Raw genomic sequence first — 13,153 nt, 5'->3', positions numbered from 1 at the left:
AATTAAGATGACTGAGGAGGTAAAATACATTTATTTCTGAGGAAAATAATTTGTTTTTAAATGAAAATTATGAAGCACTTTATTATATAAATTGAAAAAATATTAAAACTTAGTAATAGTTATAGGAGTAACATTAGCATTTGCTTATTAGAATTCAAAAAATTCAATAATGTTATACTCCTCACCTAGGTGGAGGTTATTTATCTGGTGACCACAGGTATTTGAGAAAGGCTTACAGAGCTGTATGTAAAAATTATACACTCATAATGAGTCCTTCAGTTTTTCACCAGAGATTATTTCATTTAGTCTTTTTTAAAATTTATTTATTTATTTATGTCCGCATTGGGTCTTCGCTGCTGTGTGCAGGCTTTCTCTAGTTGCAGTGAGTAGGGGCTACTCTTCGCTGCGGTGCGTGGGCTTCTCACTGCAGTGGCTTCTCTTGTTGCGGAGCACGGGCTTTAGGTGTGCAGGCTTCAGTAGTTGTGGCACATGGGCTCAGTAGTTGTAGCTTGCAGGCTTTAGAGCGCAGGCTCAGTAGTTGTGGCACACAGGCTTAGTTGCTCCGTGGCATATGGGATCTTCCCGGACCAGGGTTCGAACCTGTGTCCCCTGCATTGGCAGGCGGATTCTTAACCACTGCGCCACCAGGGAAGTCCTATTTCATTTACTCTTACCATGGTTTTAATAAGATTTTTGGTTTGCTGAACAATCAAAAATCCAAAGCAGCAAATCAAAATGTAAATGTGAAGTGCTACTCGGGGCAGTATCAGAAAATGCCTTTGTATAGAAAGAAAGGCTAAAAAATTATTAAAAAGAGATATAAAAGACATGGAAATTGGAGTTATTTTATGTAAGAACAAAAAATCCTGAATTTTCCTATGGTAACTCATTGAAGGAATCACTAGGGTGACAATAATGAATTCACTAAAACAGGAGACATTTCTAGCAACAAAGGAATGTTCTAATGCTTACATTAAATTCCAACTACCTAGAAAGTTTACTTACTAGTACAGACTAAATTATGGGGTGGTATTACACTTACTTCCTAACACAACATAAGTAATGTAGTATTTCCTGAGAAGCAATAGAATATTATGGTAAGAATATGGTTTGGAGCCAGAAAGATTTGGATTTCAGTCCGGTCTTTGACACTTATTCGTTGTGATCTTAGGTAATTATTCTTTCTATGCCTACCTCAGAATATTGCTGGAAGGATTACGTGACAGGATAAACTCACAGTGCTTAGCAGAGTACCTAGAACATAGTAAAAGTGCTGAAAAATATTATTACCACTGCAGGAAATACAACTATGAGAACTTCGTATTAAATGGTTTGTAAAAATGAGATGTACTGCTTTAATTATTCTGAATTCTCTATTAGTTTCTCTAATGACAAAGTTCACCTTAACAAATGTATGTGATTGTGTGCTTCCTGTGATGGCGAGAAAGATGTGGAAGATCTATTTACAGTTTTTAACAAGCAGAAATTTTGATTTAATATTCTTTTAATCTATTCCATCTCATTTTCTTCAATTATTTCCATCAGAACTCCCCCCCCCCCCCACCCCAGGGACTTCCCTGGTGGTCCAGTGGTTAAGACTCCGTGCTCCCAGTGCAGAGGGCATGGGTTTGATCCTTGGTTGGGGAACTAAGCTCCCGCATGCTGCACGGTACGGCCAAACAAATAAATAAATTAATTAACCCCCCCTCCCCTAACCCTAGATAAACTAAACATCATTCCCACCCTCCAAATACATTCCTTTGAAGGGCGGAGAAAGAATAACATGGGAATAATATCTGTAGTATGATTTCTAGTGTCCCTGATTGGGTCAGAAAAAGAAAATTCCTGTTTTAGCATTATTCATTCTTGCTGGCTGGAAATGTTTTCTAGAGAATTTATTATAACAAAATCACCGCACGGTTTAACAATCTGGAGCTTTCAGAGAGTTCACTACATTGCGATATAATTCATTAAGAATCTGGTGGCTGAATTCCTTGTCAAAGAGAGGATCAGTAAGGATAGTGTTAAATGGCAATTCCTACAGCACAACTGATACCTTTCATCTGTACCCCACTTTCTCCAATAAAAATACCACACAAAGAAAAAATGCAGAAATGGATATATAAAGAGATAAAGAATCAAAATGCTGAAGATGAGATATTTCATAAAATACTATCTAAAGAAGAGACTTAAAAGTAGTATTAAATTGAGAGGTACAATTTAAAATTCTCATTCATAACATAGAGAAGAGATTGTAAGAAACTTTTGATTTGGGGTACCTTCCAATACCTCAGTACCCCATGGTAGTGAATTCTCCTTTATTATGGATTTGTCTGAGTGGCTGCTATGAAAAAATTTATTACAGTTTCTGAAAAGCCATTGAAGAACTTGATTCTTGGACGCATGGAAAGCTATTACATTAAAGATTCTTTAGGAAAAAACCAGTCTATGAACATTTGAGTTTAAACACGAATGCAAAAAATAGGTCAACTGCTTTTAGGAATCCATTAAATATCAAGCTTTCACAGTGGATATCTCCTTCCTTTTAGTAATAATACAAAATTATATAAAATTATATAGATAACACATATATAAAATGAATGAAAATACAAAATTATAGGTCAATAATTGCTTTAAAAAGAGACAAAAATATAAAGCCAGTGTTTTGAAAGCTTTTGGCAATTCATAATTATGTAAAAATAAAACAAATTGTTCCCAAGTTATAAATCAATGAGAATACTGGGTAAAAGCCACTGAAAAGTACATAATTATAGCAATCTCTACCTTTCACAAAATTATTTCTCTCTAAATTCATTATAAATAACAATTCTCTAAGATACCTTCTGCTATCAGAAAAATGGATTCAAACAATGGTATTATATTAGCTTTCATCAAACCAGTCACTCACTCATCAAATACTTATTGAACATCCACCATGAGTGAGGCGCTGTGTTAGGCATTGGTGACACAGTAATAAACAAACAGTCCTTGTCCTCTCAAAGATCCTAGTTTAACAAAGGAGAAGCTGTAAAGAAACTCCCCTACAGCTTCAGTTTCATCAACCAAAGTTTTTAGAATCATGATATTTTTTACAAAGTTGTTTTTCCATGTAAGACCTTTACACAAGAGAACACAATAATTATTAGTCACCTGCATCCACAGACCAAGTGGGTAGGTCTACGGGAAAGTGGTTTTCATACCACTTTCCCATAGACCTCCTAAAGTCACAACGTTTAGGAGGTCGTGAAATCAATTTAAACTCCAACCAGCTAAAAATAATAGAATAGAATGGCTTAGAAAATATCAGCACTGTATGTTGTGAAGTACTGGTTAGTGAAATGTTTGTTTCAGTACAGAGAGAGGGGAAGTGCTTCTTTACCTTCCTAAATATAACCCCACCTCCCCATCCCAAACATATCCTTAAGCACAGCCATCCAATGTGAAAAGAAAAAGAAATTGCTAGGAATTATAAAATTAAACCATGAAAAATTTGCAAAAGATGAATACAAAATCAGAGCTAATCTAATCTAAAATGTGTGGGAGAGTTGGCAGTAGCAGATTATGACTGCAGCAATTTCCCAAAGAAGGTACCTGAAGAAGTTTTAAATGCTGAACACTGCTTTGTTTAGAAGTAAGCATCATCTACAATTTTCACTTACGTTTCTTTAAATATGTATTATTTAACATTGTTTTTATGTTTTTCCCTAAGGCTTTATTTTCTGAGACTCTATTTTGTTAGTTTTACTTAACAGAGTACTCTTCAGAAATGATATTTCTGAAAGATTGTTGTAATGAATACTTACATCATTAGCTAATTAATCATGTTAATGATATTTCCATGTTTTTAATTTTTAATGGTATTAGTGCACCTTTCATTCTATGTTTTTAATTTTTATTATTATTTTATTTATTTTTTAAAGATTTTATTGATGTGGACCATTTTTAAAATCTTTATTGAGTTTGTTACAATATTGTTTCTGTTTTACATTTTGGTTTTTTGGCCATGAGGCATGTGGGATCTTAGCTCCCCAACCAGGGATGGAACCCACACCCAGTGCATTGGAAGGCGAAGTCTTAACCACTGGAGCGCCAGGGAAGTCCCATGCTTAGTTGCAGCATGTGGGATCTTCAGTTGCGGCATGTGAGACCTAGTTCCCTGACCAGGGATTGAACCTGGGTCCCCTGCATTGGAAGCATGGAGTCTTAGCATGGACCACGACGGAAGTCCCTCATTCAGTGTTTTTATTTTTTTAATTTTTTATTATTTTTTAAATAAATTTATTTATTTTTGGCTGAATTGGGTCTTCATTGCTGCACGTGGGCTTTTTCTAGTTGCAGGGAGCGGGGCTACTCTTCATTGCTGTGCACAAGCTTCTCATTGCAGTGGCTTCTCTTGTTGTGGAGCACAGGCTCTAGGCACGCGGGCTTCAGTAGTTGTGGCACATGGACTCAGTAGTTGTGGCTCGCGGGCTTAGTTGCTCCGCGGCATGTGGGATCTTCCTGGACCAGGGATCAAACCCTGTCCCCTGCATTGGCAGGAGGATTCTTAACCACTGTGCCACCAGGGAAGCCCTCCATTTTCTAGCTAAATGAGATTTCTGATTTAAGGGTACTTTTGCCAGTATTTTAAAAACAACAAACAGACCTATGGCAATTTGCATTCCTTTTCTTAGAAATGGTCCATTCCTTCTTTCCACCTCTTTATCTAAAAGAGGAAGATATGTCCTCTTGATAAGAGATCTCTAAAACTTAAGGACACAGGCTTGTTCTCATACATAACACAAATATTATTTATAAAGCTCAATATGATACAGACCTTGTACTTATGGAGCTTACAGTCTGTGTTAATTTTAAAAGAAAAGCTTGTATATGTACCTCCAATTTTTTCTGATATTTTTCACATTCCAACTGACATTGTGTGAGATTTCTTGCAGTCTCCTCTTGTAGAAGCTGAGCACGCTCACTTTCAAAAGATTTTATTTTACTTTGATGGAGAAATTCTGTTACTTTGCTTTCTGTACTAAGTTGTAGTTCTCTGTACCTGAAAGAAGAAAATTATGAAACACTAAAGAAATCTCGATTTATAGAAACATAAACATTACTTCTACTTTTTTCTATATCCCCATATTATTATGCAGTTAATAACTTTTATTTATTCAGCAAAGCTTTTGTAAATAATTTAGAGAGGCATATGTATGGAAATATGCTAAGTCCAGGAAACAAAACATACCAATTAAACTTCCTCTACTCCTCCCTTCTTTTCATTCCTTCCATCCAAAAATAGTTATTACCTCTCTATGATTATTATTATTTTGTAAGACATTTAAAATAAAAAATGGTAAGAACAAATTTCAGTTATATTGCTTAAAATGACTTAATTTCCATATATTTCATAGGCCTTCTTAAATCTATAGCATTGTTTCCAAACTTGCTATTTCATCTAAGTCTAAATAATATCAGATGGAGAAGAATGGCGTGAAATATGCACATTAACCTGCATCTTCTTGAGATATTTGTAAAATAAATTTTTAAGTTAGTAAATGTATATATCTGAATATTACAAGAAAACACAATGTACAAAGTACAAAGATAAATATAAAACGATAAGCAGTCTATTACAACACAGATAAGAAACATTCTCTTCATTCCATAGGTATAGCTAGTAATGAAAACATTTCCATTTAACATATATTTCACTGCATATTATAGATTTGAAAATGCTTCAAGTTGACTGTGTTCTAACAGAAAGCAAACAAAGACATATTACACCTTTTCAGGGAGCTATTATGAACCCAGTATAATGCTAGATGTTCCTAAAATTCATTTTTTCAAATATTTATTGAGCTAGACACCATGCCAGGCAAATATGTATACAATGGAAGACAAAATAGGTTTTCTTTTTTTTCTTCCCCCTTAAAGAACTTAGTTTTCGGGAGTTCCCTGGTGGTCTAGTGGTTAGGATTGGCGCTTTCAATGCTGTGGCCCAGGGTTCAGTCCCTGTTCCAGGAGCTGAGACCCTGGTTGGGGAACTGAGATCCCACAAGCTGCGTGGCGTGGCAAAAAAAAAAAAAAGAACTTAGTTTTCTGGGGAAGAGAGGAAAATATACATGAAAATTCAATAGAATATGGTAAGTGCTTCAATAAGGTAATCCCTAGGTTCGATGGAAACCTACAGGAAGAAGATTTAACTCAGTTTGTGCAGGTGTGTGTTTGTGTGTGCGCAGCAGGCGGAGATACAGGGTGGAAAGTACTCTCGGAAGTAGAAACAAGAGTATGTGCAGGGCAGGAAGCAGAGAGCATAGTCTGTTTTATTCACAGTATTTCATTTAATCCTTACAAGAGCTCTATTAGGTATTTTGCAGATGAAAAAACAGAGGTTCAGAGATTAATTTCTTTAAACAGGAAGAAGGTGCTGGTAAATTTCAGGTGGGGTCTAAAATTCAGCTATGTTTGAGTCTACAGGAATGATCTTTCCACTATTACACAGTACTCTTAACTGACATTTCTGAGTTCAGATAAACTTTCAAATGTGTTTTAAAGGTCATTTCACTCTTGTAAGTGACAATAACATTCAAAGTATAACCAGAGAAAATAGGCATTTAGATACTTGCTACAGGCTACTTCACTCTTGGTACTCTTATCTTTAGTAAAAGCATCTCACAATCAGATTGGTGGAAGTTCCATTCAAGCATATTGCTACACATTCTTTAATTCATACCAAGGCTTTAAGGTGAATGCAGCTTGTGTCTTTAACTTTCTGGAAAGTCCAGGCATTAATTTTATGTATGTATAAAAGAACAGCTAGGTCATATGGTCACTCCAGTTTTAACTTTTTGAGGAACTGCCAAACTGCTTTTCAATGTGGCTGCACATTCTCACCAGCAATTACGAGGGTGGTAAGTTCTCCACATCCTTATCAAAACTTACCATTGTCTCTTTGATGATAGCCATCATCATGGATGTGAAGTAGTAAAAAATTATTTTACTCAAAAATTTATTAATTCAACAATTTACTGACATGAAAATGCCCTGTACTCCCTGGGGTAAATTGTCTTATAAATGCATAAAACGTATGTGAAATCCATACCTATTTGTATGTTAAACTGTGAGACACACTAGACTTCATTACTGAAATATATTCTTGATAAGTCATTTGGAATGTGCTATTTATCTTTAAAAGAATTTGTTTCGAAAAAATTAAACAGCAAAGTTTGCCTTTTTCTGGATTCAGGACATTGTGGTTAATTCTGAGGTCAATGCTAACTCCAAACAGGAAATGAAAGACTTAGCTTTTAGATTTCACCTGCTCTTCTTATTCATTATATGACACTTGAAAGTTACTTTTAGCACTATTATTCTTCCCCTATACTGAACAGTTAAGTAGTTATCTCCTAGAAATTTGAGGATACTAAGTTTAATAAAATGACACTTCTATGAACCAAATGATAATTCTTTTTAACCAGATATACTTATTTTTTATTTTTTTATACAGCAGGTTCTTATTAGTTATCTATTTTATACATATTAGTGTATATACGTCAATCCCAATCTCCCAATTCATACCACCACCACCCCCACCTCAAATGATAATTCTAAAGGACTCATCTATTCTCATGTTGCTTACACACTAAAAGAAAATCTGCCTCAAATCATTCTGACTTTGTAATAATAGTTACTCTTCTAATTTAAGTTGAACTGTGAAAATGCTGAGGAAACATTAGAGCTGCAAAAGCAGTTCCAGAGTGAGGAACAGATGACAAGGGTACAGGCTGACAATCTCAGGTAACTTCCTCCTACTTGTTTTGCTAATATAACCTGTCACATTTTACTTTGTTGACTCAGACTTCTCATTTTATCCTCTTAATGTGAACATCTTATTTGAACTAAGTCAATATTATTCACATGTTAACAAGTTTATGTTTGATATCCTAACCTAGTAACCTTAAGAGGTCACATTTCTTACAAAGTTAAAGTATAATCAGAATCTCCAACTATTGTTAGCCCAGGCCCCCAACGTGACTAGATGAGTCTTTATGCTAGCTGGGTTTTTAGTTTTCATACGACTTTTTCATAAATCACATACTACTTTAAAAATAGTAATATAAGGACCTAGAATGAACTGTTTTTGCTCTCAAGGAATATTCACTGCAACGTACTTTGGGCTGGACAAACAAGGAGAATTTTACCTGTTAAAAGGTGAAAATCAGCAATTAGACAGGAAACAACAGAGATGTTAACCCATGAGAAATGCTCTCAGCTATGGTGAATTAAACTCCAAGCAGCATGGCATATTCTGCAGTGCTGAGAAATAACTGCAGGAGAGACATCAACATGGAATTCTGTTCTCAGAAATGGGAGAGCTCACTTGAACAAAAGCACCAGATAAAACACTAAATAACAACAGGTTTTCATAACAATATTTACATCAGCAGTCTTTACATATATATGATGGTGAAAAGTTTGCTCATTACACTCTGATGTATTAAGCCAAGCAATGCTTGTTTATTCCAATCTCTATCAACAGGATTATCACTGGTACGAAAGTCAAAGACTCCTATAATTATTCATTTTAGTTTTTATTGCAATGAGAAACAACAACTGATCTTTGAATTTTATCCACAAAATGTTCATGGCTTCTCCAATATTAAAACTGGATATGGGACTTCCCTGGCAGTCCAGTGGTTAAGACTCCACGCTTCCGCTGTAGGGGTCACGGGTTCGATCCCTGGTCGGGGAACTAAGATCCTGCATCCTGCGTGCAGCGTGGCATGGCCAAAATAAATAAATAAAATTAAAAAAAAAAATAAAAAATAAAACTGGATATTTATTCTGAACCCAATTATCTAATCTCATTTCCTAGATAGACTTTCTAAGGCAAAATACCCCCAAATATTATATTAAGTGGTAAGGCTCCTATAATCACCAGGACCAGTAAGTGGTCCTTCCATTAAGATTTTCTGAGAGCTGGTCCAGTTTAGAAGTAAGGCAGTGAAGCAGCTGAGACAAGGCATTTGTCTATGTTCAGGAGAACAACTATAGATAGATAAAGAGCACAGGAAATAACACCTGCACAAGGAAGATTGGTAAAAGAAGTTAAGCAAAGTAACAGTATTTCCAGTTACAGGAAAGGGTTCAGGGAAGGATTTTAGTAGTTAGGCGTCAGTTAGATTAAGTTTTGAAAGGGACTCTGGGTCAATATAGAGAAAATACTTGTGGGGTTTAAAAGAATACATGGGAGCAGGTAGTCATGGCTGGACCACTAAATCCTTTGTGTTGGGGAGGATAATTTTATTCTAAATTCAACAAGCAACTGGCGCATACGCTGCTGATAAACTTTCTACGTGTATTAAAAAAAAAAAATTGCTTTTAAACAGAGATGGGCCTGAGACTCCAGATAGGGATTTCGCTGTGGGAAACTGGAGTTGACAAGGGCAGAAGCTGCCATCTCTAAGCAACTGAGAATCAATCTTGCCTACCTGAGTGGGACACTGATCCCATTTTATTCTGGTGTTTCGGGCTCCTCTTTGTCCTTTTATTTTATTTTTTGCGGTACACGGGCCTTTCACTGTTGTGGCCTCTCACGTTGTGGAGCACAGGCTCCGGACGCGCAGGCTCAGCGGCCATGGCTCAGGGGCCCAGCTGCTCTGCGGCATGTGGGATCCTCCTGGACGGGGGCACGAACCCGTGTCCCCTGCATCGGCAGGGGGACTCTCAACCATTGCGCCACCAGGGAAGCCCTCTCCTTATTCTTTTAATAAGGCTTCATTGAGTTGATGTTCAATTCCCTTTGAATTATTCATTTTAACTAATCCACACCTTAACTACTCTTTGTCCCTGCTATTTGTAATTCTCAGGGGATAAAACTCATCTCCATTCTATTTACAGAGAATTTCGGTTGTGTTTCTGAACCTGTTCTACGTGTATTACTAGCCCTGTACCACATGCTGAAAATGCTTCTGGATGAGTCACTGAGTGATAGTTAACCAAACCCTAAGATCCACTTATGCCAATTAAGAATTGAGGGGGGAAAAAGAAAACAGGACACAAAAACCTGTTTGTTTGGATTTTCTGCTTCTATGAACTGAGGAAAAGCTAATCATCTTAGGTTAAAGATACTAAACTACTGATTTTTCAATTATCCCTAAATATTTTTTTTACTCTCAATAGTATCTATCTGTATATCTATATTTATAGACCCATATCTAATCTTATATTAACTGGTATTCTATCAACTACATATTTAAAGCATAATGAGTATGAAGTACAAGACACTTAATACTTTTTACAAAAGTACACTTTTTATTTCCTCTTTCATATCTGCTGTTTTATATAGGACTAACTTTCCATTAACCAGAATATTTCTTTCTTTCTTTTTTTTTTCTTGTTTTTCTTTTCTTTTATTCTTTTTTTTTTTGTGTGGCCATGCTGCACAGCATGAGGGATCTTAGTTCCTCCACCAGGGATCGAATCCATACCCCCTGCAATGGAAGCGTGGAGTCTTAACCACTGGAACACCAGGGAAGTCCCAACCAGAATATTTCATTCCTCAACATCTAATTCATTTAAAAATATTTATTGTGCACCTAAATGTGCCAGGTACTATTAGATACCAGAGAAACACAAATAGCATCACTACTCTTTAAGGATCTCACATTGTAATGATGAAAAGGCAAACAAAAGTTGGGTGATAAGCTAATAAATTCTAATAATAATAATAGAGTGAGGGTAGAGAGAATGATAGAGATATTAGTGGTGGTGTTATGTTAAAGACGTTGGGCAGGGAAGGCATCGCTCTGTTAGAAGGTGATATTTGAGCAAAGGATTTAATAAAATCTATATTTTAAAACTAAAATAAATGATTAATAAAAAATAGTTACTGGCCATGTAAAGATTATATGTATTATATAAGATTTATATAATAAAGACTTTTTCATTTTAAAGAGATACAATGTTAAAAATATGAAGGCAATAGGAGTCCTTCACACTGATTTGAAACTTGGTATCTTAAACCAGTAGTTAAAATTACCTACCCAAACTATACTAATGGATTTACTAGAGAGTCTAATCTATATGAACTGTAACTAGAACAAAGAGGACTGAATTTTTAACAAATGCATTGGTGACATCAGGATGAATGCTACTATTTCACAGGACTGGGAAATAGACACTTATTTGAACAAACAATTCGATCAACTTAAGAAATGCTTTGGGGCTTCCCTGGTGGCACAGTGGTTGAGAGTCCGCCTGCCGATGCAGGGGACATGGGTTCGTGCCCCGGTCCGGGAGGATCCCACATGCCGCGGAGCGGCTGGGCCCGTGAGCCATGGCCGCTGGGCCTGTGCGTCCGGAGCCTGTGCTCCGCAATGGGAGAGGCCACAACAGTGAGGGGCCCGCGTACTGCAAAAAAAAAAAAAAAAAAGAAATGCTTTGAATTCATTTTTATTCTGAAGTAATTCATAAGCCACATAAGAAATGTCCTTTCATCATTTATAGTGTGTCTTTTTGAAAATAGCTTTACAATTTTTGTCTTGATTATACAAATAACACATTTATTATAGAATTTTAGAAAATACAGAAAATAGAAGAAAATGTCAACTGTAAGCTCATAATGATAATTGCTGTTTATGTTTTCATATATCTCCTTCTCTGCACAAGTAAATATTTTCAAGTTTTTATTTTTAATTCTGTAATTTATCACATCCATTCTTAGGGAAGAAACTTCAAATATTACAAGTAAAGATTAAAGACCTCCTATTTATCACTTTTCTGTGCATCCTCATTGTGGTTTTTCTTTTCTTTTCTTTTCTTTTTTTTTCCATACGTGGGCCTCTCACCGTTGTGGCCTCTCCCGTGGCGGAGCACAGGCTCCGGATGCGCAGGCTCAGCGGCCATGGCTCCCGGGCCCAGCCGCTCCGCGGCATGTGGGATCTTCCCGGACCGGGGCACGAACCTGTCCCCTGCATCGGCAGTTGGACTCTCAACCACTGCGCCACCAGAGAAGCCCTCTTTTCTTTTTTTTAAACAATACATGTGTATTATACACAGAAGGACATATCAGTCTCCTTTTTCATTTTTTAAAAAGTGGCTCATGTCACATACAGTCTGCAAATTTTTTTCACCTAAGAATATGTTTTGGGATCCATCCATGTTTCTACTTCATTCTTTCCATTTGCTACACAGTAGATCACAATGTGGACATAATCATTTAATTCTATAATTCATTTATTTTATCCTAAACTAATGAACATTTAGATTGTTTCCAATTTTTAATTACACACAGTGCTTCAAAGGCCACCATAAATAATGCCTCCACTTCACGAGCGAATGTTTCTCTAAGAAAGATCATCATGAAGTAGAATTGTTGAATCAAAAGATTTAAAATTTTAAGAGATACTGCCCAATTTCCCTCCCAAGTGGCAGTATCAATGAAAAATGGTACCAGAAGTGTATGAAATATGGTTCCTCTACTTCCTCACCAATATTTGATATTATCATATATAAACATGTTTGCTATGCACATTATATATGTAAATTATATATTCATATAGAATTCGCTATCTTTTCCCCCCAGATATAACTTAAAAATCTTCCTATGCTATTAAACGCCTTTTATAAATATTATTTTTATTGGACACATAATTTTCCATTCTTTATTATTCCTCTATTGTCAGACATTTAGCATCTCCCAAATTTCTTACTTCATTGTTCATACCAAATAGTCGTACCCAGTTTATTCTTTACTCTGAGCAAAGTATGAATTTCCAGAAACAAAATACATCTTTGAAGGAAGAAGGCTCTTACAATTAAAGGCTGTGCTATAAAGTAACCATAATGAGCAATGCCAGGATAGTTGGGAAAAGTATATGAGGCCCAAATATGTCTACTTTGTGGAGGATATTATTGTTTGGATCCATATATCCTGATGTGTTTCTTTAAAAAAATATAAACTTGACTCATTACGTATGCACATATTTAGACATGTATCACGGATATATCTAAAATCACATAAGGACATTTACAGATATCTAAAAAGAAAAGTGTACATTTGGGAGAAATGATATTACTGTAGGTAAAGGTATCTGGGAGATGGGAGGGTGGAAATAAAGTTACTCTTTTTACATTATGTGGTTTGACTTAAAATTAATTTTGCTAA

The 13,153-nt window shown here is 35.8% G+C and overlaps 1 protein-coding gene across 5 annotated transcripts in view; it reads right to left on the bottom strand.

Moving 5' to 3' along the window:
• The window catches only part of PIBF1 (progesterone immunomodulatory binding factor 1), a 212,087-nt gene that overhangs the window by 80,935 nt on the left and 117,999 nt on the right, over nucleotides 1–13,153 (bottom strand). For all 5 annotated transcript variants that reach the window (XR_004346695.1, XM_032611460.1, XM_032611461.1 and 2 more), the window contains one exon: nucleotides 4,876–5,041. Coding sequence is in view for 4 of the 5 variants with exons in the window: in XM_032611460.1 (XP_032467351.1) it covers nucleotides 4,876–5,041 (166 nt within the window). In the remaining variant the exon portion in view is untranslated. The remainder of the gene's footprint in view (nucleotides 1–4,875; nucleotides 5,042–13,153) is intronic.

The sequence above is a fragment of the Phocoena sinus genome, chromosome 18 (genome assembly GCF_008692025.1).
Source record: "Phocoena sinus isolate mPhoSin1 chromosome 18, mPhoSin1.pri, whole genome shotgun sequence".
Classification (NCBI taxonomy): Eukaryota; Metazoa; Chordata; class Mammalia; order Artiodactyla; family Phocoenidae; genus Phocoena; species Phocoena sinus.
The sequence above is the reverse complement of the archived record's forward strand: the minus strand, read 5'-3'. Positions and strand labels throughout refer to the sequence as shown.